This window comes from Puntigrus tetrazona, unplaced genomic scaffold (genome assembly GCF_018831695.1).
Source record: "Puntigrus tetrazona isolate hp1 unplaced genomic scaffold, ASM1883169v1 S000000095, whole genome shotgun sequence".
Classification (NCBI taxonomy): Eukaryota; Metazoa; Chordata; class Actinopteri; order Cypriniformes; family Cyprinidae; genus Puntigrus; species Puntigrus tetrazona.
In genome coordinates this window covers 108,116-132,552 of record NW_025047772.1, presented here as the reverse complement: position 1 = coordinate 132,552, position 24,437 = coordinate 108,116, and the positions used below count along the sequence as shown (strand labels likewise).

General features: G+C 38.3%; 1 protein-coding gene across 1 annotated transcript in view; it reads right to left on the bottom strand.

Annotated features, from left to right (window-relative positions):
- The window catches only part of col4a1 (collagen, type IV, alpha 1), a 42,734-nt gene extending 29,490 nt beyond the window's left edge, over positions 1-13,244 (bottom strand). The window contains exon 1 of the mRNA XM_043229809.1: positions 12,776-13,244. Within this exon, the coding sequence (XP_043085744.1) occupies positions 12,776-12,844 (69 nt within the window). The 5' untranslated portion in view covers positions 12,845-13,244. The remainder of the gene's footprint in view (positions 1-12,775) is intronic.
- Positions 13,245-24,437: the final 11,193 nt, after the last annotated feature.

Sequence of the window (24,437 nt, the reverse complement as noted above, 5' to 3'; positions counted from 1 at the left end):
TCACATGCAGCAGCGAGTGACTCCGTATTTAGTATATAATTATATGGTTTATTAATATGTTAAATAAGTATTCATTTATATACATTCGTTGTTGTTTTTTTTTTTATGCACCTTAATTTCTTTTTAAATATTTCTATTTCAGTAACATTTTTATTAACAGGCAACATGTCATTCATTTCTTCATTAGTTTCAGGTAGCAGGTAATTATATTTTAGCTTTATTAATTAAAATAATTTGAATAGCTTTAGTCTTCAGTTTACAATATCAATACTGACTCATATTTCGTAATGTAGCCATCAGTCCAGAAAATCAGAGAGACAGAGCTCTTAATTCTAAATGTCAAAAGGGGACCACATCCAACAGCTTTGTCAAAAAGAGGAGACAGAAAGCTCAATAGAGCATGTCATGACTTCATTAGGACACGATCCAATGCTTTAAAAAGTGACCAGAGTGCAAAGGCTGTCAACAGCTGAAGCCATGTCAAAAAGGAACCGATAAAAGTGTGTCTCTGAGAGGCGTAGACCATCTCTCATCACATTCTTGCATGTCTGAGTATTTATACCGGAGATAAATCATCTTGCTTATTAACATCTAATCAGTAACACATTCCATCTCATAGTCAAGCACATATTCTGAAGAACATTGAGGGGAGGATTATTTTTTTAAAAAAACATGACTTTCGCAATATCCCGTCCCAGCCTAGCCACAATTTCAGCTGTCACCTGACCTCTGAAGGGCAACGTCCAGCCTGGGATCTATTTATCCAGCGTCTACAGGTTAACCTGTCAGTACACTGACCCTTAAACCATGTCCTTTACAGCTCTGATGTTGACTTCCTTCAGCTTTGTGGAGACTTCAGCTTTCTACAAATTCATTTAAAATCACTATTTTATGCCGTATTTGTGTGCATTTTTATGTTTATTAGAGAACCATGTCTTCATTAAGCCAGTAAGAAATAAAGTTCAACCGGCAGAGCGTGTTGCTAGTAATGCCAAGGTAATGTGTTTGATTCCCACAGCTCAGCTCTCATTGCTGAATAAATGCCTCCAGCTTGTACATAAACTATATATCAGGGCATGTTACTAGCACATAATATCACGCTGCACAGCCACAATGAGAAAGTGCAAACTTATATTATCTAGCAGAAATTATAAATCATATCGAGCCATTTGTCACCGATACCCGATCTACTAAATATCGACATTAATATTCTTTGTAAATACCCTGTAATTATAAGTTGTGTGAAACAGTAATAAAAGCTGTTCTTGTTTTACAGCCTCTAGTGTTCGTTTGTATAGGTATGCAAAAATGTAGGTAGAGGCATGTTTTTCCAATAAGCCTGTGTTGGATATCTTTGCAGAGCTGAACCACAACTCCTGGACAGCAATGTGTGTAGGAGGCCGGCCAGGCCCACAGAAAGGAAGCAACTCCCACTCTATTGCTTCAGTCATGGAGGGGTTTCCCTGCCTTAAGAGGATGGATATCGTTATTTCCTTCTGGCCACAAGCTATCAAACAATGACTAATTGCAGTCTGTTGCAAATACAACTACATGCTCATGCACGCAAGTGCAAGACAATCAGATTCTGCTCGTTTGAAGCGTTGAGCTTTAACTGAAACCACACGATGCACAATGAGCCAGCAAGTTAGCATTTAAGACTTCAATTCTGCACACTGATTAAAACGCATGCATAGCCCACGTTATTTCTTCAGCTAGGTGCAAGGCGCAAACAGACGTGCCTTTAAAGGAACACTCAACTTTTTTTGAAAACAGGCACGTTTTTCAACTCCCCAAGTGTTGAGTTTTATCGTTTTCTCCGGGTCTGACGCTAAATATTAGCGCAGCTTAGCATAGATAATTGAATCTGATTAGACCGTTAGCATCTCTCGCTCAAAAATGACTAAAGAGTTTCATTATTTAAAAACTGACTCTTCTATAGTTACATTGTGTACTGATATATATATATATATATATATATATATATATATATATATATATATATATATATATATATATATATATATATATATCTCTCATTCCGTGTAATAATGAAGGTAATTTACTGCCTTAAGTAAATTTACTTCCCAGTCACATCTGCCTAAAAATTTTCACAAAACTCTTTGGTCATTTTTGAGCGAGGATGCTAATGGTCTAATCAGATTCAATGATTTATGTGAATAACTGTTGAATGTTCTGACTTGACCAACAACTACTGATGGGGCCATATCAAAAGGAGATCCCCCCACAAGAGCCATAATGTTGCATCTACTGTCAAACATCCCATGTTTTGCATAGATATGTGAGCGCATGCAAGCTACTACATTAATTGAGTGTTTATAAGAGAACTTTAGCTAATGTAGGCTCAAATTTGGAGTCATGTCTACCATGTTCTGTTGTCACAGCCCACTGAACTGTAATCGGTCCAAACAGTGGAGAAAAAAACTCCAAAACAGCTCAACATGACCATGCTCCAATTATGAACACAACCCAAAACCATCTTCTATCAACAGATACTGTGTATGTCATAAACATCAATGAGATAAAATAGACATGACCTCATTTTATAACAAAAATACATGCATATGATAATAATAATTCCTGCTAATGCAGTAATCTAAGGCATATGGATGTTTGGAGGAGCTCCATTTTTTGCTACGATTCAAAGAGACTGTAGTAAACCTAATCTAATTTACTGTACTAAATATTTTCCTTGTTCGTGTGGGAAAGTGCAAGACTCTGAGAAAATTCACAGCGAGATCCCATTGGAACAAGAGCACAGGTCAGACTCTAAAAACAGGAGTAAATGCCTGAAACGTGAGAAGAGAGAAAGGTAGTGGACAGGGAGCACAAAGCTAAGAAAAGACATGCATTCAGAGGCAGCCCTCTGTGTTTAATCTGGCTGTAATAAACCTTGTAGAGCTGCTCAAAATAGAATTGTGTTCCTAAACAGGGGTAAGAAGATTCTGCAGGGCATTTGGCTCTTTTCTTCACTGAATAAGAAGGCCATCTAAAGGACAGCAGACAAAGAAGAAATTTCTGGATTGGAGAAGAGCTGTCAATCAGTTAAAACAATTAACTGTGTTTAAACTCATAAAGTAATGCATTTAAAAATGAATGAAAATGAAATAAGTTCTAAATTCTATTCTACATATTATTCAAACAACATCAAAAACGGCCAGAAATACAAACACACAAGTGCACATCTGTAATAACTCAATAATAGATTAACTTTTCTCACATTTCATGGAGATAATCTTGCATAATATTAAATAATTTAATGAATGATAGGGGATACAAACGCATCTACATCTTGAACATGAACTTTCTATGGTCACAACAGTAAATTAAGCAAAAATGCATGCATATACTATACTATAAACCAACCATAATTCTAACCCTAACCATTTTTAATGTAGTTAATTAATATAAAATTACACTGTAACATAGGCACCTTAAAATAAAGTGTAATCATAAACTTTACTTGCAAATTATATAATATCAACTAAATAAAAGGCCACATTTTTATACACCTAAGTAGCCAGTACTTTCTAAAAGTTAAGCAGCTGTGATCAGTTTCAATCAGCTCTAAATGTTCTGATATGTTTCATAAATCTCACATAAGTGAATGAAGTAGGCTAGGTATAGTATTGAACTGAATAAACATGCTAAGTTAAAGTTAAGTGATTTTAGCCAAGAGAGCTCTAGGCAAGATGTTTGTGAAGCCTAACGTGAGTCTGTGGGCCGGGAGAGGCATTTGCTGTTTCCTTTCAAGTCTCAAGAGAACAAATGCAGATGAAAGGTGAGGAAATGTTCTCTGCCCGGTTTTTATGGTTTCAAAGGCAATGCAAAAAGTTAAGACGGTGTAAGACTGCCATGCCTACAACATGACAAATGCACATGCCACACTCTTCGTGTATTGCAGTAACTCACTTTCTGGGAAGAAGCATCTTGATCTGGTTAGCTCAGGAATCACCTTCAGGAAAAAATATCCTATTTTTTCTTTTTTTCCACAGGTAGAGCACGACAGTGAACTGAAGTTAAGAATATCATAACTTCCTTGGTCAAATGGCATGACTTTCCCCCAGATCGTGCCTAAGCTAACAATAACCTTACATTGTTTTAAAGGCAGGAAATCTCTACACTTGATGTCCTGAGCAGATCAGGAAGGACTGGGATTGAACATCAGGTCATTATGTTTTTGGAAGAGAAGCAGTTGCTCTGCTCTATATTTAGGGCTGGATGTCAGGCGGGCTTCAGGTTTGATAATTAAAATAACACATGTGTCTCGTTTCAGTCTGATACGTTTCCAACCGGTTTTAAAATTCCAGCTTCTGAGTTTAAATAGTTTCTTCCGCCACATCCTCAAAACATAGTGGTGTCAAAAGTCACCAAATGTTAATTTCCAGCAGATTATAAGTAAATTTAAAAGAAAATGGCAAAGCTACATGGTGGTAAGACAATGCTGTTTCCGTTTAACAAGAGGATTTTCATCAGATGCATAAAAAGTAATAGTTCATTGGGGCAGATAATCAATCAATAAAGACTTATTTTCAATTCTTGCAAAAATGTTTGTTTTTGCCTCAAAACATTTTTTAGAATCACATAACTAGCTCCACAGCACTTGCAATGTGTAGCTGTTGGATAACAAACTTTCCAAACTGTATTAAAACATCACCTTACCATCACCAAGTTATATTTTGTAGAAATGTCACCACAGGAACTCTTTTGAGCTGGCCAGTGAGAATTCAACTAGACATGAACTACATCATAGCAACACCTTATCAGTTTTATGGATGGTCAAGCACGCTAATTTTGTAAAAAGCTAATGTTCGTGAGAAAAGTATCACGTGCTAAACCACCAATACTGTAAACAAACTCTCTGTGCTGCAAAACACTTTGGGCAGAGCGAGCAATTATTGCAATCAAGACCAGATCCAATGGGGAAAGTATAGACCCACTGAGAAAAGAAATTACTTCTGTTTGTTGTGTTTTGTACCATCTATGTTTATTTGTTGCTCTCTCTTTCTAAAACCATGCTGATGCGGTGCTGTGCTGTGCTTTATCAGAGATTTTAGTGCAAATACAGGGAATTCCCACACACAGAAGCATGACAATCTACAAAAGGATTACTGCTTAAAAGCCAGAAAAGGACACCCACAGGTCCCGGGTTCATGTGCATGCAGTACGGACCTTCATGCGAAACGTGCATGAACTCACCCCTACTGGTCCACTGAACAATAGAGGGATCAAACATCATTTGAAACACTGCATTCAGAGCGCTGGACAGAGAAGCTGTCACTGACAATAGTTATCTGTTCTCCAAAAACTTGCACAGAAGCCCGTGTGGCCTACTTATAAATGCTCTAAATAAAACGAGGCGAGGTTAGAGGTTCTGTGTCTCTCTGTTTCTTGGAATCGCATGAATTTATAATTATTTTAGTTATAAACTGTATTTTTTCTGGCTCTGGTGGCTGGTTCCGCCTGCAGCTTGTTCATCTGATCTTTAACAGTGATGACAACACAACATTCTTCCTAATAAAGTCCACAGATGCTTCCTTGTGTGATGCTCTCCGCAAACACTCCTGTGGCAGAGCTGGCATGAATTTTGGGCTAACGTGGTTCACGTGGCACTGTCAAAGACCAAAATAGCATTCAGGTATCTAAATCATGTTTCTCCAACAACAATTTGTGCTTATGTACTATATACCTGAGAAAGTGCGTGTGTTATATCAGAGTAAATACAGCAGGTTAAAGATTCAAACCTGGAGAATAGAGATTAAACTAGTGCAACTAATTAACCTAAATATTCACCAATCACAGTTTATCTGACACTATGTACTGTTTAAATATCTGAGGCCAATAGTGAAATTAGAAAACATACAGATTTATTAATTTTTACCACTGTGCATGATTGTAAACTAATACATTTTGATGGTTGAATCACATAAGCAACACCATATGAGTTTTCTGACATTTTTGTTGCCCACCTAGTACAAAATTTCACTTAATATGGAGTGTTTGAGTATGAGTGAAACATGAGCAATGATAAATTAACACAAAGTCTTGTAGGTGCAAGCTAAAATGACATGGTTGGTTTAGCAAATATTTTAATTTGATTGCCTTATGTGTATGGTGGTTTTGTTTTTTGTAGGTGGTATGCTATATTCAAATGTTAGAACTTTTTTTCTTTTATACAAACAGCATAATAAAATCTTGCCACATTTATCTGTTTTGGATAAAACTGAATGCTCTTTTAGCACCACTGACTAAACATTTTAAGTGTAAAAAATCTGCAAGAGGCCAAGTAATCTAACTTTGCAGAATGTCAGAATATTCTTCTAATGAGCCTGGGTTGGAGAATGCTTCTCTTTTGCAATTGTTCTCAAACATTTAGACCTCATTTTACATTAAGTACTTTCTATTCCTTTAAATCTGACCTGATTTCGGTTGGGGTCTGGTCAAAAGGCCAAGAGGGTCTTGGGAGGGAAAGAAGAAATGCATAAAATGGCCAGACAATCTGTTACACATTCTGAAAAGACCTATAAAGACTCCAGTGTTGTCCTTAATGACAAATGTAACAAGCTGTTCACTCCCACTATCTTTTTCTATGATTTATGACCTGGAGTGAAGCTACTCCTGACCAGTCCAAACTTTTTACTGAATGTTTTGAGATACACTAAGACAGCTGCATAAACAAACCACCCAGAACAACACAAACTCCTACCAATTTTGATGATTCAGATACATGGTGAGAAACAGAAGGCCCAGTCTTTCAAAAAGAGAGGCCACCATGTCAGACAGAAGTAAATTATACTTTTGTTACAGCATTTAATACAAAATAAGAACATGATTTGCATTTTCAAGGCTCATAAAAATTTGCATGAGTAGTTTGCTGTTGGTATACTAAACGCTGCAGCTTATTATACTAAAATACGTACGCATTCATGTTATATGTTGCTTTTATTGTTGGTTGGTTGATTGTTTGATTGATTGAAACCATCTTCCTTACAGCTTTTTGTAGGTCTGGTCATGTCTTCTTTTGCCTTGGCCACCAAGTGTTTCAGGACAGCCAGAAGCAGTGCCACTTTTTTCTAATATCTAATTAATAATAATGCATGACGTCCTGTTTATAATACTGATAACACAGGCATCTTCTCTGAGTCATCCTTCATTCTTCTTTGACTGACAGGGCAGATGGCTCTCTCATGCTCTATGGACCAGTAATGCTGGCTGAGTCCCAGTTACCGAGACCAAATGATCCGCTATGGGTATTGCCCAGGCTCCAGCCCAAATTCCTGCAGAGAAAGCTTGGGATCTGGGACTCCCTAAAAGTGTGATGACTGTTCCCCCTCATCCCAGTATGAGGCAATCAATATCTCAGACAGTGTGAAATAGACAGGATTTACTACAGCTAAAGAGAACACATACTGTCTTGAGGGCACAGATTCAGTGAAAATCTTCAGAGATTACAGGATACATTCCATTCTCCTGGTAGTGCCATGTGAAGCAGACTACTTCACAGAGTATTTACCCACCTTGGGAGTGGCTCCTAGATAGCTGAGTATGAGGATAAATCAGTGTCGTAATTATAACCACTTCACACATTTTCTGGGAATTGAACCCATGACCTTGGCATTGCAAGTGCGATATTTCACTAATTGAGGAAAAGAAACACTGTTGCTCTTGTCATTTTCTCATCATGGGCCATCAGTACCAGTATTAAGGAAATACAGCACTATTTCCATTGAGTCGGTATTAGTAAATACCCCTCCGAGACAATCTTATAAGTAGACTTGATATATTCTGTGGCCAGCAGATCAATAGGTTAAGAGCAAAAGGACAGTGTTTCCCCAGACCACCCAGAAAATAATACCCTTACAGCCCATTAAACTGCATTTTACAAGTTGTGTGTGTGCGGTCAGATTGTTCAAATGCACGTTAAAAGTATAACATTTCACTTTACGCTTCACTGTCATAAAATCATGGCCAGCTGTAATAAAATGTACTTTCCTTCAAACATCAGAGATAATTTTAAACTGAATATTCCTAAACAATGATTACTGTAATCATAAACTGGTTTCACTTGATCACCTCTGTGGTTTCCCTATTTGCCTCTTTCAGTCTAGTTAAGCAGGGTTTGTGAATCTGTCATCAGGCCTTCATCAGATGAAGGTTGTCCCAGGCCCTGTCACTGAAGTCTCAAGCCAAGAGGGGCAATCAATGGAAATTCTGTCCCAGGCCCTGTGAACGTAAGAAATGGCCTTCTGAAAGGGTCATGGTTATTCAGTTTTGCCTGGGATTTTAGCTGCCGCTTACTCAAGGGGAAAAATGATTTAATAAAGGATGCATATATTATGAAAATCAATCAGTCTGAATTGTTTTTCTAATTTCATGGCCATTGCTAAATGGTAAGTGAACTGTTTTTGAGATGAATATGACTGTTTCCCTGCAAACTGGGATGGTATTAGGATACGCCTATCTGAAGTCTGTGGTTTCAGTATAAGTTTTTTTCATTCGTGAAACAACTACGACAAGGGCCATAATTAGAACAATTTCATAAAAGTCTTGAAAACTGTTCCCACAAGAGTTGTGGAAACTGTGGAAAGGGAAAATGATATCTTTATAAAGATCTTACAACATTTGACCAAAGAATTTCTAACTTTCACAAGCATTTCTATCATTGCAAACATCACATGCCGGGGGGAGAAAAAATAGATATCACGGTCTTGAATGTACAGTTTGTTCCCACAATTTGTCCATTTGTTTTAGCTCAATCTTGACCACTATCTAACTAAATTGAAATGAGGGAACAAATTAATACGCCATGACCATGATGTAACTCAAGTGCGGTCACTTATAATGAATTAATTCTTAATTCATGACAGCAGTATTGATTTTTTTGCAAATTTTATTTTGAATTCCCATGACTTGTCCAAGCCTACATAAGAAGTGAAAAGCCTTATGCACAGTTCTAGCCAACAATTTGCAAAGAATTACATGTATATCAAATACTGAGTACCCTATTAAAAAGTGTTTATTGGGGCTGCTTGGCTGGAAAACGTAGCACATGCAAGTGCTTTATGAGACTATGGGTTATTTTCTAAAGAGATGAAAACAAAGAAAACTCTCAAAATGTTGAGGGTAAGGGGAAAGGAGAGGGTATTCAGCAAGATAAACAGTTGCAACTGTTGCTTCCTCTGCACTGGCATTCCATCCACCCTCTCTGGAGACGCTGGAACAGCCTGATCTGGCGTAGGCGGAACAGTGCGTAAGCCTAGTGAGGTCCAAAATGTTTTCCCCTCCAATTGGACCTCGTCCATCCTCTTTCTCCCCACTCACTCTCTCTCACACCCATCACTACATGTGCGGTTTCCAAGAATTAGACCCACACACGAGACTCTCACGGGCAGACTCAAGGGGCAGGGCAGGCTTGAGAGATACACTTGAGGAATTTCTTTCACTGTCAGAGGGTGTGATAAGACTGATTACAGCGCACAAACGGTGGTTTATTTTAATCATAAAGTATATAGGCATAGTGTGTGTATTTAAACACATCAAAAGCTTTATGGTTTTTGAGGCCCAGGTATAATTTAGCGTACTGTTTTAGCATGTAAGCCTTTCAAAGTAAAGTCCACTGACCGTTTTCAAGGACGTATGCATTCGAGTGCTTAAATGTTGCATGGACACAAAATTGGTCTATGTGCAGACGATGTGATATTTACATAATACATACACGTAAAATGTACAGATACACATCTCCAGGTGAAAACCTGCAGTCTGAAAGTCCGCCGTGTAAAGAGTTATTACTTCTCAAAAGAAGGAGTCAACTCTGAATCATTGAAACGAGTCCCATGCCGTTTCATCAACATAAAATATTGCCATATTGTTGTTCTCCTGTAGGTCTTTTGGCATTGGTCTGAATAAAAATGCAAATTCATTATTTGTCACTAGGTGCCGTATTTGGAGCATGGAAAACTACTTTAAATGAAATCAACCAATCACAAGAAACATTTTTAAAAATTAACCATTGAACGAATCGTTTAGGAGTTGTAAGGTAAAAATAAATGTATATTATTTGTTTGACTATGCATGCTAACCTGTTGTTTGACACTCCCAAAACCAAAAATACGAACATAAGCCATATTATGGGCCATAATTGTGGCAGTGGTTTTGTTTGTGAAGTTCACTTAGAGATTGCACTACAATCAGTTTATTGAGTTCACCTTCATTTACTTAAGCTGTTTCTGCACTGTATTCAAGTGAAGAATCTTATCTGCGCTACCATCCTAATGAGTTAACTACAGGAAGTGCACTAGGGGCAGTCCAGCTAATCTGATATCAACTGGAGACATGTGAGACCATGCTAACCTTTATGAGAGTCACAATTGATAAACAAGCTTGGAAAAATGCAGTATCACCAGCCTTCTATTAATGTACAAACATAGATGAGGAAGAATGTTGCATGTGCCACTGCCAGAGACAATATAAACAAACATTTGTTTGTTAGTAAAACTCTTCACCCCTTCTATTTGCAGGAAACTGTTGAAAGAGTGATCATTAGTTGTCATAAACTTCTTTTTAATTAATATTTAGAGATCTCTTAAGAGAGAAAACAAACAGTTGATTTATTCTGGACCACACATACTGTACAACTAACACGGCTAAGATTTAGAGTGGATTTTGCAATACTCTAAATTTCCTTTCTATCCATTTAACCTTACAGTCAATGTAAATTGAGTTCAAGATGTTTTCCCACGACTTTTCCAGTTTGTAATTACTTTTTTTGCAATTTTTTGCGATTGCGCTCACTTATATTAAACATGTTTTAAGAAAAAATACAAAGCTTTATTTAATTCCAGATGTTTTCCAATGAGCCACGGCAACCCTGTCTTCATAACAGGCCAACAACAACAAATGGTTACACCTTTTGGTGCTTGCCTCACACAATACAGAGCAAAAACATTATTGTTCTCGGGGTTATTTTTGTTGTAGTTGTTTAAACAGTGTTCAGTGTCACAAATGGCATCTACAGAGGTGACAGAGAGAGGCAGCTGTGGTCTTGCACCGAGATTACAGATTCAGCATCAATACCTGGAGTATACAGACTTTTCAGTATAGCTGCCACAAACCAGTTATGTAAAAATATGTGATAATCCATCAACAAATTTCACTGTAAAACACGTTCTGGTATTTTCGTGCATTTTTGCATGTACTTTGCAATAAGCAAACAGTTATCCTCCCTATATCTGCAAATATCCGCAGTATCAGTGATAGTTTGTTAATCCAACATTTGTGATTACATGCATTTAGAAAATCCACATTATCACCAGATGCAACGGCTTTCGTGTATTCATCATCGTCACAACAATAAATCATCCCGCCAGGTTTTAGCACCCAGACACCTGTCACTTCCCGAATCCTAGCTCTACACGTGCTTCCCGCTGAGACCCATCCACAGCCACTCCCCCTATAAAAACAGGTTCAGTATATACATCTGTGTCGTAATGCAACTGCGTGCAGGGGAGAATTTTGGCTTGGATAAATAGAGGAACTCGTTCCCTGGTTCTAATGATTTTTTTAGATGAGCAGTAAAACGCCTTTAACAAATAGAAAACAAAGTCCAGATGGTTAAGTTTAAGTTTACAAAAGTTTGTGTTAACCGTAGCGGTGTGCACACAAGCGTACAACACACAGTAGCCAAGTTTGTCCTCTGTTTCCCACAGTCTAGCCAAAGAAAAAGTTTGATTCAGACAAACATGGTTTCCTAAAACAGAGACTCACTGCTCAGGCGAGACAGAGTGACACATTCTGCTTGTATTTCATAGCACAACAGAGAAATACTTTAAAAATGCCTCATTTCAGGACAGGTTTTCCATAAGCGGCATAAACAGATCAGAGGCAGGTGTTGCTGGTGAAACATTGCTGGTGTCTTTATGTAATATTATGTAATTGCATACATATGTACGTAAATATGTTGCACCGTACCGCACAATGCATATTGCTATTATAGTATTACTGGAACCCTGTTTTATTTTATAACATTACTGGAACCATATTTTATTATTTTCACTGGTTTTATTTGTTTTGTCTTTCTAAAACAGAATAAATCCAATAAAGTACCTTGAAATTGAAATAGGAGGGTGGGGCAGGGGTGAAGGAGTAACACAACCCTCAGAAGAGACCAAGAGGAGTGGCAAATATAAACTGTATAGAAAAGCCGCAGTGCAAATTCACTTCATGACAATATATCAAGATACTAAGACATCTTAAGTAATATCTACGGAAACAACCTCCTCAAATTCCAAACAATCTTTGCGAAACAGCTGAACCTAATAAAACATCCAACCCAGCAAAAGCACATGGATCTACCAAACTGCCAAACAATTGTCGTGCTATAAATTGCGTGACTATGCATAATGCCTTCGACAATTAGGCCATGCACGAGAGAGCTGTAGGGAAATCGTGATTTTAGTTACGGCACAAGTCGCGGGGTGGCTGTTCATATCTTTCTGTTCGCTTAATTGCATTTTGGTTTGCTGTGTGCTGTTTCAAATCTAACGACAGGTTTGACGTTAGGTACACTTAAGTTATATGCCAGCCTTTAACTTCGTCAAGTTGCAATATTCTGAAGTGGAAGTTGAGCGCAAGCAAGTCGCGCGCAAGTTATACGCACTTCTCTGTGCGCGCGACCTAAAACATAACGGAACTCCTTATGCCCAAACCTAGTAACAAAACAGGTATAACTTAACATAACTTAGTTTCTAGTCGGGCTTACCTTGGCTGTACTCTCGTCTATGCTCAAAGAAACTGCGAGAAGAAAAACGGTGACACATGGAAGCCGCATCTTCGCGCCTATGAATAATGTCCAAAAGGACACGCTGCTGACGGATTCTTCTCCGTTTCAAGCGATTCTTGCCTCTCTTCTTTCCGAGCTTGAACTATACGTTTGTCTGCATCTTTGCTCTAAACGATATGTGGCCGTTGTTGAAAGTAATGTCTTGTAGAAGAGCCCACCACACCCCCTGTCAGGACCACGACCACCCATCAATACGCACCAACGCAACCCTGTTTAGAACAACTATCACTCGCGTTTCAACATTGTTAGAGGTTAGTTTAAGTCTTGGAGATCGGTAATTCTCTTTAAACAGCTTTGGCGAGGTGGATTTTAGGCGAGAAAACCAACTTTCCCTAAACGCGAGCGCATCGGGATTGAGCGCGTGAGACCGGAGCGTGCGAGATCCGAGGTAAACTTCTGCCGTCGCTTCACGTTCAGTAATAGACAAGACGTGGTTTACTATCAAATATCCAGCTTCAAAGGTGTGCTGTTAACTAAAAGCGTTTAAATAATAAGTCGATGTATTGTTATTTGACACATTAGCAAACCGTGCCAAAGGGTAGTCGTGTTGTTGGAACAAGTTCGCTAGTTTTTTAGCAAGTCTGTGAAGCTTAAATAATATACGATTCGCTGCTATTAGTTTAAACACCTTGAGTTAGTATGCTTGCTACTGGTGCATGATGTCTTTTAGCTAAGTACAGGTTGCACCAGATGAAATCCAGCTAGTAGCATGTTCGAGAACACAACTGATGGACCTATTAGAAAGAAACATGAGATCTACAAAGGCACCAGTATATATAGCATGCTTTGAACATGAACTAAGGATCCACTGCTGTTCAGATAGGCGTAGAACAGTGAGAATTACTTTGTAATTTTCAGATCATAAATCTGTAAGATCATTGAGTATGCAGTAACAGGATACTGGAATTGGGCAGAAGGAGAGATTTCATCTGTTTTCTGGCTCGCATGGAGGGTGAGAACCATCTACAGCACTGGAACACATTAAGGTAAAATCTTCAGTTTCGTTTTGTTGTAGAAGCATGAGTTTTCCCTTTGCACGCATACTGATTCACTCTTTTTTTATATTGCAGGTGTTTTCTGTTGTGCTTTGCCGTCCTTATCCTTACGACAGAGGTCAACGCAGTAAGTGTGTTTTTAATTTTCACTATATTAATTGGGAAAGATTAAGTACTGATTGTGGTGTCTCATCTGAGTCTCATTTACGGTGCACTAAACCAAACCCTGAAGATGAGTGGGAGTGTCCTTGTTTCTATTACAAGCTTCTCGTGTGCAATTTGCAAATATTTTGCCTTTTACAGATCTTTGCTGTATGCATGTTCCCTTCATTAAATGCATGTTTTATTTCCATTCCATTGTTATAAGGCTGAAATGTAGCTGTTTCACAGCGGTAAGTTCTCACATCAATTAGGTATGGTTGTTAGTGGTAATATAACCAACTGGCATCCCACAGTGAGAGATAAACACTGGTCTGAAGTTAATGAAGAAAATGTGTTCAGAGTCTGTGAGTGGTTATGACAGTATGTGTCTATATACATCTGTTCAATATTATTATGATTATTTAAATGCTTTTTTTATTTTTTGCCAAAGATTTCTCCTAATGGTGGAGTTAATTTGGAAAAGTGTTAGTTTAAGATGAATAATGCTGCCTTGGGGTAAACTTTTCATTAACTGTATCCAAGTTCCTGGAATCTCCATAAATCTAATACTTAAAAGCAACTTTCCAAGAAGACTGGGTTCATGATGAAACAGAAATATAGCGACAGACATTTATATACATCATAATTTGTATAATGGATTATTGAAAGAGAAAACTTGTAGGATAGGACTTGGTTTCAAGCATAGGGTTTGGATTGAATGTTGAGATGTGGCCATTGCACCTCAAAAATGAAGGCATGTGAATGCAAGCTTGAAGATTTTAACCCAAAAATCAAAAATTGTGAAAATGCACTCAGTCTTAGGCCATCAGAAATGTAGATGAGTTTGTTTCTTCATCAAAACCGATTTGGAGAAATGTACCACTACATCACTTGTTCATCAATGGATGTTCTTCAGTGAATGGGTGCCGTCAGAATGAGAGTCCAAACAGCTGATACATTTTTCAATTTTCTTCCAAAGAGAATAATGCTGTTTGCAATAAAAAATCTATCATTTTTTCTACTTTAGACTTTTGCTTCTTGCTAAAATATGGGTCATCTATCTATGATATTGCTTTTGTCTATCTATGATAAAACATGTTATCTGAATCAGGAGAGAAATAGGCACAGTTTAGTAGCAAAACATTAAATTTAAAACATTAAGATTTAAACAAATATGTTGCTGTATTTTGATATTAAAGGATAACAGGTGACAGAGGAAGATTATGGGTTATATACAGTACACCTCGATAAAATGTCTTCGTACCTTAAAAACATGCAGCTCTTCACATCATAAGATGTTAAATTACGGATTTGATTCGTTACATGTGGAGTATATTTTTATCAGCGGTTTGGATGGAATAGATTTTAGGTTATTCACTAGTTTATCGTAAACACTGCCATTATGTTTTGTACAGATTAATGACTTCCACTGGACAGAACAGTAGTAGCTTTACCATTGGACAGCAGTCTCCATGTGCTATGATGTGAGTCTGAGGATGACTTCGACATGAGAACATCTTTCTTTTCCTGATGCACATGCTGATATGTGTTTCTGGCAACAGCCCATCCCCAGCAGCAAACAGCAAGTTCAAAAGAGCTGATACTTTGCCAGGCGCCTGTAAAAACTCCTTCAGCTGAAACTTCATTTTTTTAGCTGTAGATCTAGCCGTGGTATGCACCTTGGCACCTTGTTTTGTGAAGAAGAAGACATTGCGTACTGTATAAGCTGATTTTATAATAATATTTAGACTTTCTAATAATTCCACTGACTCAGTTTAAGAGACAAGTATACAGTCATTCAGTGGTTCTCGTGATATTCTGCTTTGGTTCGCTCTCAAATTTCAGTCTGGCCCATTGCAAGGTTGTCTACTGATACAAATATTAATTTTGATATGGCGGTTTTCAGGTCTTAATGCATTCAGGGAAAGGTTTTTGCAAGTTTGACAGTTTTAACAACACTGAAAAAACTAATCGTTGCCCAACACTGATTATTTTGCTCATTTCTATATTTATATAACATTTACATATTCATATGATATATAGTGTATATTCTTTGTATTATTCAAAGACCTTTTTGTATTGGAAGAATTTTTAAGGTACTATTTTCAGATGTTTGTTCATTATATGACCATTAAATCAAACTGTCTTGCATACATACAAACTTATATAAAATGTGTGTATTTCAAAAAAGTGTTGTCTAATTTAATGAACAAAAGCATCTGAAAATACTAAGTAAAAATACTTCTTTTTCTATAACAAGGTATTAAAATCATATGCAAGGTTTTTTAGAGTTAAACTGATTTCACTGAATAGAAGAAGAAAAAGCGTCCTTGTCTAAAGCCTTATCAGATTTTGTGCCTCCCTGATCAAAAACTTGTGACAGCAGCAGGCTGAGGCTGTGCATTATGCTGGTACAAGGAGTGTAGTGATTTCAAGTTTCATGCAGGCCAAGCTATTTTTAGACAGGCAATGATCCGGCCTGCAGGGTATGGTCATTGTAGGTGACCACACTTGGGCAGCAAAGACTACGCGTGATCCTCCACACAGTTTTGCACTTTTTGGAAGTTTTCCAAAAATTTATATTCGATCTAAGTCTACATGGTCATACTCATAACCACACTCTCACAGTCTTTGAAGTCGAGCCAAAATGCACAGTTGACCCAAAAAGGGTTACTCCACCCCAAAATGTTGTCATTAATCAAACTTTGTTCGTCTTTGAAGCACAATTTAAGATATTTTTAATGAAAACTGGGAGGCATGCGATTGTCCCCAGACCCGATGGAAAGATATGCTTTTGTACAAATCAAAGCGTAAATATGCATCTCAAGACGTGTCTCTCCACTGCGTCTAAAACAGAACTGTGTTCGTAATGTAGCTTCAAAAACGTTGCTGTTGAACCACTGAAAAAAAAAATCATTTTAGGGTTATTATTGTGTAATTGTGAGAGATGGATATTGCTATTTACATGTAAAACAGAGGCCAGCTGGAGATGTATGAAGGTAAAACAGGTGCAAATACGATTGGAACTGGTTGGACCATATAATTGCAGATATTGCTTAATGCTTTCATTTAATTACAGCTCTGACGTGATATATCACTGCAGGTTGGTTGTTTGAAAAGAGCTTTGAGTATGTCTTTTGTCATCGTTGAGATGAAGCAGTTATCTGACCCTTTAGGCCTGATGAAAATGCTTTAAGAAAAGCATTTTGGGAAGGGATGGAAAACTTTGATTGTCGGAAGTTCACAAAATGGTAATGCGAAGCACATTTTGTTTGTTGTGTGGGAAGATTTCACGATATTATCTTCATCCCCATGAGGTCAATTACTGGCTCTTGTTGTTTGACCTATGTTTGGATGGAAAATGAGTGAAATAGCGCGTTAAAAATGTTCCAAGTTTTATAATGATATACTAGTTCGTTTTGCAAAAGAGCATTTTAACAACAATCGCATTAAAATACTGTATTTATGCACTGCATTTAGATCAGCAGCGTCTTCTGTTGGAAATTCCTTCGACCATATAAGGGAAGAGGAAATAGATGCGGTCACAGGGTGGTTCCCGAGGTTGTGCACGAGGATAAGAGCGCACGTGAAGCAAGTGTGTGCACAACGGTTTGAATGGGTGGACCAGAACTGCACAAAAGATGTCTGTTGGTGATAAGGACAGGAAAAACGCTGCTACATCGCCTGCCAAAATAATCTGCTCGGTCAAAAAAGCAAAACAATTGGGGGAAAATCTATTGTGTTCGATTAGAGGGATCGAGGCAGGATGTAAAATTGTTCCGAGGGGAAGACCTGTGCTGAGGAGCTCTCAGCGACACTGCAAGTAGCTCAGCCTTTGACATTTTTGGGATGTGTTGGTTTTGTAACGGATGTATGTTCTTTAGATCTACTCGGTGTTTGCATCGGTTTGAGTGTGTACTGTAGTTGGCCCACATTGAAGGGGTACCGTAGTTCCCACAAATGAGTTGGAGTGGCTCCACCCATGTCCTGTGTCAAAGAGCGACCCTCATGACCCTAGATTGGTATGAAGTTCGTGTATCGTGTGAACTTTCCCTGAAGCTGGGAAAGAGCAGCATGTACAAAACTGCAAAAGATACACTTTATATGAGTAAAATAGTTAATAAACATAAAATACATTTTATTTTTAAATCATTGTTTTAATAAACATGCTTTTGTTGTGCTTTAAAGTACACTTATTTTGTTGTCTTGATTAACATTAAGTAGCCTATTTGAAAAGTTCTTTAAATGTACTAAAAATTCAACTTCATTGTTACAAATAACTTAACTATATATTCAAACACCCTGGTCTCATAAAATATATGTACCTCTGTGCACTATTTGGGCAACAACGTTTTATGTACATTTCATCAGTTCAAAAGAGAAATGTCCAGTAGCTCTAAATCACAGGTTCAATATGTTAACCCTGGCTCATTTTTATTATGTTAACATATGTAAGTATTACTACGTTTTTATTACTACGTTGCTTCAGTTACATATTGCTACGGTTCAGAATTGAAATATTTATCGGGGACTGCCGCTAAAAGTTAATGCTATATCAAATGGAAATATGTCCCACGCCAAATCCAGCCCTAAATCTACTCAATATTGTTAACAAATGCAAAACTTGATCCGTGAAAACCCATAGTTATGAAGCTGGATAAATGTGCGATATTGATAACATTTTTTCTGGACAGTTTTACTGCCTCTAGTGTTCATTTCTTTTGGAAACTGAGCTGATGTACTTATTGGTACTTATTTCGTGGCTAGCTAAAAAGCGCACCAAGGTATGGAAATGCCATGAGACCAGCTCCCATTCAAAATTTCTACATTTTTTAATAAATGATCTGTAGGGTATTTTGAGCTGGAACGTCACAGACACATTCTGGGGACACCAGAGACCTCTATAACATATTGTAAAATGCGGCAAATCCTTTTAATTTAAGACTAATTCACACAAGTTGTTGGTCAGCTCCACATGATACTGTAGAAAAATAATGTTAAATTTAATAAGAGTACTTTATATACATTTTCTACACAATCAGAATAGATTAGTGTACACCACATGTTACTGTTGTTAATAAAATAAAGTTTGTAAGCTTCCCGACTTAAGCTTAGTGCTTTACTGTTAAATGTGTATAAGAATGAAATAAACAAGAAATGAACTTTATTCATTTTATTCATGAATTTTCTCATATAATGTATATATTTGTCAAATCCTTCTGAAATTAAAAGAATACTGCACATTGTAACTTCTGAGTTAAGTCTATTTATTATCAAAGCATTTGGCAGTAATGCAGTTACATTTTGTCAAGAACTTGTGCTTAAAAAATTCAGTCAGGGTCCACAGTGCTCGTAGTTAAAATAGTTAGTCTGAGCCCTGAAAATGTATAAATTTAAACTGACATTCAGTACATATTTAAGTATATCATGTCTGTAATAAATACTATGTCTTAAAAAATGATTAAAACTACAAGGCAAAGGGTAGAAACTTTTAATCTCTTTCCTGTCTTTGACATTTTGTCTTTCATGGATCAAATTAAATTAAATGATTAATTAAAGCATGGATTTAAGACATACAGCAGAGGTCAATTCTGAAATGTCCGCAAGAGCTCACGCTGCCCTTGTTACATCACTTTCAAAAGTGCAGCTGTCTTAAGAATGTTAGGATTATTTTTATTACCACTTTTTTCATTTCCGTCTTATTATCGTCTCCCTGTTTATCGTGATTGCAAATGTCTCGTAATCTCTGGTTGCAACACCGAGACATTGCATGGATACTGGTGTGTTGAAACACAGCTGATCTCAATTGACTGGCGTTCTCTTCCAACACTGGATGATAAATTCCCTCAATGGGCCTAAATATTTACTACATTCTCCAACATCCTCCTTGTTTGTGGCTTTTCTGTGCATGTGTGCCCATCCAGAATGCTTAAACATTTCATGGGAAAACATCCTTGTTTTAATGTAATACTATAATGTCACATGTTGAGCACAGAATGCACTAAATGTTCCTGCCTCAGTGACTCAGTGTTTCTACAGAACTTGCCTGTGGTATAGCGTAGTTCCAAGTAAACACTTGATATGTAAATGTAATTAAGTAGAGCTACCGAGAATGAAGCAATAAAGCAATAATGGCCAAGTGTTACAGTGATTTTTCCACAAGTGAGGGGTATTGGTTGACTCTGTATGACGCAGGGGGACCAAAATCTGTCAATTCGGTGGCCTGTTTGTTGCATGTAATGGAAGCAAATACTTGCAACAGCTGTAGTTCACTTTTGGGATGTTATATAACGTGACATTTCAACGTGATCTCGTGAAAATTCATATGCATTTGACGTAAAATATGGTTCTATGAAAAGTACATTTACTTACGTTTTTATAATAGCACTAAAACGTACAAAACTGATATTTTTTTAGCATCTAAACTTACAAGTGCGTACATGTTTTTATTAATTAAGCGCACAAAACTGACGTATTGACTACACCTAAGATGGATCCTTATTAGTCAAGTCAAGTTTATTATAAAATCACAGCATTGACTGTAATCATTTTGTTATTTTTAATTGTCATATCAATGTCAATCAAGCCTTGTTTCCAATTGCATTATTAAGAAATGAAAACAATTAGTTCTGTTCTGATTTCTGGTGGCAGCTCATTTCCAAAAAAGTCTTTATAATGTTATACAAGACTTCTTAACTACTTAACCTTTACTAAACTACTGCACTACTTGCCAATGGGCCACAAAAGACATTTTCTCCGACAGGCTGACAACAGAACTATAAAATACACCAAAAGTTCAACATAATTACTAAATGAAACTATTTTATTGGGCTGTAATCCAAATCCGAATCCATATGACTGCAATGAACAGACCCAAATTCAAGCCTTTATTCGAGGATATTTATTTCCATCTAATGCTCATTGGCTTTCACCTGTATTCATCACAGATTGCGATATATGCCATGTTCCTGCATATTTTGGTCAACTGTATTTTAAATCCTTTTATATTCGCTAAAATGGATGGGTTTGAGTAGGTTAAGAGGTCTAAAAATCGCTTCTTGATACAACGATAAAAATGCACTGATACGAAAATCGTAATTATATAAAATACACATAAATATTTAACTTTTTTAACAGAAAATATGTAGCGATTTGTACATTTTAAAGTAAATTATACACTTCTGTATCAACAAAAACTTTGAAAAATTTACATTTTGTGCTCATACATTTTATGTATTAATATCTACGTATAATCGTGAGATCTGGCTGAACATCTTAGTCATATTAGTTTAGCAATATTAGACAAGCAAGCATGCAGTTACACCGAATATCATATTCCTATTTTACTCAGACAGCACAAGGTTTATATGTAATATTTTAGCATTTAATATTTTACATTTTCTGCACTGATGGGTGTCTGTTAATGGTGCATAAAATCCCTGATAGCATTAGTTAACTTGTATAGCTCTACCGCATGGTTCATGTGATCACATGCTGGTTGTCATTTCACTGAGTATAGTTTGCCACATAAATGGAATGTAGTTTCTTGGAAAGACAGCAAAGTAACTGTTGCTGACTGCTCTTCCTGACCTATTGTGTCCAGTAGCACTGAAAAAATCCCTTTGTCACTTCTCCAAATTTTAAAGTTGTTAAAAAAAGCACATTAGAGTGAAACATATGAGAGAAAGGGGGACTGGGGTACCGAAAGGGGCACTTACGTCTCGTTCCATAGATAACCACACAGTTTATCAGGCCTCATTACTTCATCTACACTACGGATCACTGTGATGTGGGCCGCTCTTAAACATGACATACTCATTTCTCTGTTAAATCTCTGCCTGTGGATGTTCTCCTTGTTCAATCGTACAGTTGTTCTCTTTGACTTTTTTTGACTTTGAGTCTTTTGAACTCCAATTCCTGAGTTCTTTTCTTCTTTTCATGTTGGCTGGTAATTGGTCCGAGGCACTACAGACAGTAAAAAAATAAATAAATAAACTTTTCAATTTTGCTTTTTCATTTTAGGAAGCTAACTTGCTTACCATGTCATGAACAATCTAATATTCCAATTCACACAAATATGTAAATGAGTGTGTTTTGTCATTTAAACAGCTTTATAAAGGATCTTGATCGTGATCTGTCGCCATGTTTGTTTGTGCTACAGGATTTACAGCATGCAAATTCATCAATTTCTCCCGAAATACATGATATTAAGTGGGTGAAGAATGATGAAGAGTGAACTTTATAGTTACTTACTTTATGTGTACTTTATGTGATAAGAATAAATCATCAAATTAAATCTGAATAGATTGTTATTATTGCTTCCATACACATCTGTGTGTATTTTACAAGCTTTGTATTTTACAAAGTTGTTTTACTAGTACGTATGTGCATTTAAATGTATGAAACCTAAAATATGCATTACGTGGTGAAGAACACTTCATAGCTGTGATAAGTCACTGAACTTTCTAAATCCATTATGTGGGACAGTACCGTTTCACCAACCTGTTTTTACAAACATTTTGGAATGTCTCATAAAAAATGCTGGATGGAAATGCCAAGATGCGCATATAAGAAAAAAACTTTTGATTGAAAAAGTCAATTGATGGGATAATGTGACTAGTAGCGGACCGATCTCGTTCACGTCATCTACTTTGTTACTTGGGGCTCTGAGAAAAGCCTGAGCAGAGTCTGTCGTCAAAGTATTTCTATTTAATTGACTGCTTTCCCAAACAGCAGCTTCCACCTCCGAAAGCAATGACTGCATTTATCTTGTTTGTCTGCTCGCGCTGAGGTTCAAAGAATTTATCGTATATGGAAAAAAGATTATTAAGTGGCTTCTCCTAGTTTTCTTAGTGATATTTAGTGCTAGTCTACCAGCAAGTGCCTTTGTTCTCTTTGGCTCATTGGATGGAAACGGTGCTTTGTTCGCAAAGGTTTAATGCGATAGTCCAGTTTTGTTTTATTTTTATTCAAATCTTTGGATGGAAACATAGCTAGTGACACATTATCCTTTAGAAACAATTACTGTGCTGATTTGCTACTGAAGAAACTAATTGAAAGAAACTAAATTATATGAAAAAGCGCTGCAAGAACCTCTAGATGTCACGAATGAGCGGTCTGAGGCGTGCGGATCCATGTGCAGGCTTTTATTAAACAAAGGCATGGTCATAACAGGCAGGCGTCAAACAGGGCTAACAGATATATAGGAGGTGAGGCAATAACGAAATCCAGAGACAGGCAGAAGGTCAGGTCAGGCGGCAAGCGATCAGAGAATCAGAGAACAGACAGGGTCAAAACCAGAAACTATAAACCACGAAACAATCTAACTATGAGACAGGCGAAACAATGCAACCTGCAGGTGAGTGGCTTGCTGCAGTCTTTATAGTCCAGGAACAGGAAGTTAACGCAGAGGAGTGGTTGCAGATCACCCAGAGGTCAGGGCTCCTCTGCTGGCTTGGTGACATAGCCCCCTCCTAGGAGCGACTCCTGGCGCTCCACAAAACAAAACATAACTGTGAGCTTGGGAGGGGTTCGGGAGGGAGTCAGCAAACTGAGACCAGGAGGAAGAGACGGTGGGAGGAGCCAGGGTGAAGGCGGGGAGGAGTCCGGAGCGGGAGGCGATCCAGAACCCAGCCATGATGGTCAGTGGTGGAGCCGACGGAGGAGGAGCCATGGAGAGGTAACGGTCATCAACCCCATGGAGCCGACCGGCGGCGGCGGAGCAGGTGGTCGGGGAGACTGAGGCGGAGAGCCGAGAGCCAGGGTGACACAGCGGCGCTGGAGGTCTGGCAGGCAATACCGCGGCTTCGGCGACTGATGCGGAGACGGGAATGAGAAGGCGCGCGGAGCCAGGCGACAGAGGACTGAGGTGGAGCCGGGGAAGGGAGGAGCCTGACAGAGCCGGAGGAATGGAGGGACGGCGAAGCTGGAGGAGTGGAATCCTGAGGCGACGGATGGTCGACGACCGACCAAGGCGTAGCCGGAGAGACGATGGAGCCTGGTGAAGCTGGTGGAATGACAGAGCACGGTAGAGAGGAGGGAGCTAGGAGCCTGGCGAAGCCGGCGGGTCTACAAGCCGAGGTGGAGTCTGGGACTCGGAGGCGGGGCGGTGAAGCGAGGATCCTTCACCCACGGCGGCGATGGAGACTGGCAGACCCGTGCGAGCTCCAGGTGGAGGGTGGAGGATGAGTGCAGGGGCTGCTGGGATCCATTGTTGACGTGTAGCAAGGGTGGGAGGGTGGGATAACTTGAGGCTTTGCACGGCGCGGGCACTGGAGGCTTTGCAGCGCGCGGGCACTGGAGGCTTTGCCGAGGCGCGGGCACTGGAGGCTTTTACGAGGCGCGGGCACTGGAGGCTTTACGGCGGCGCGGGCACTGGAGGCTTTGCACGCAGGCGGGCACTGGAGGCTTTGCAGCAGGCGCGGGCACTGGAGGCTTTGCACGCA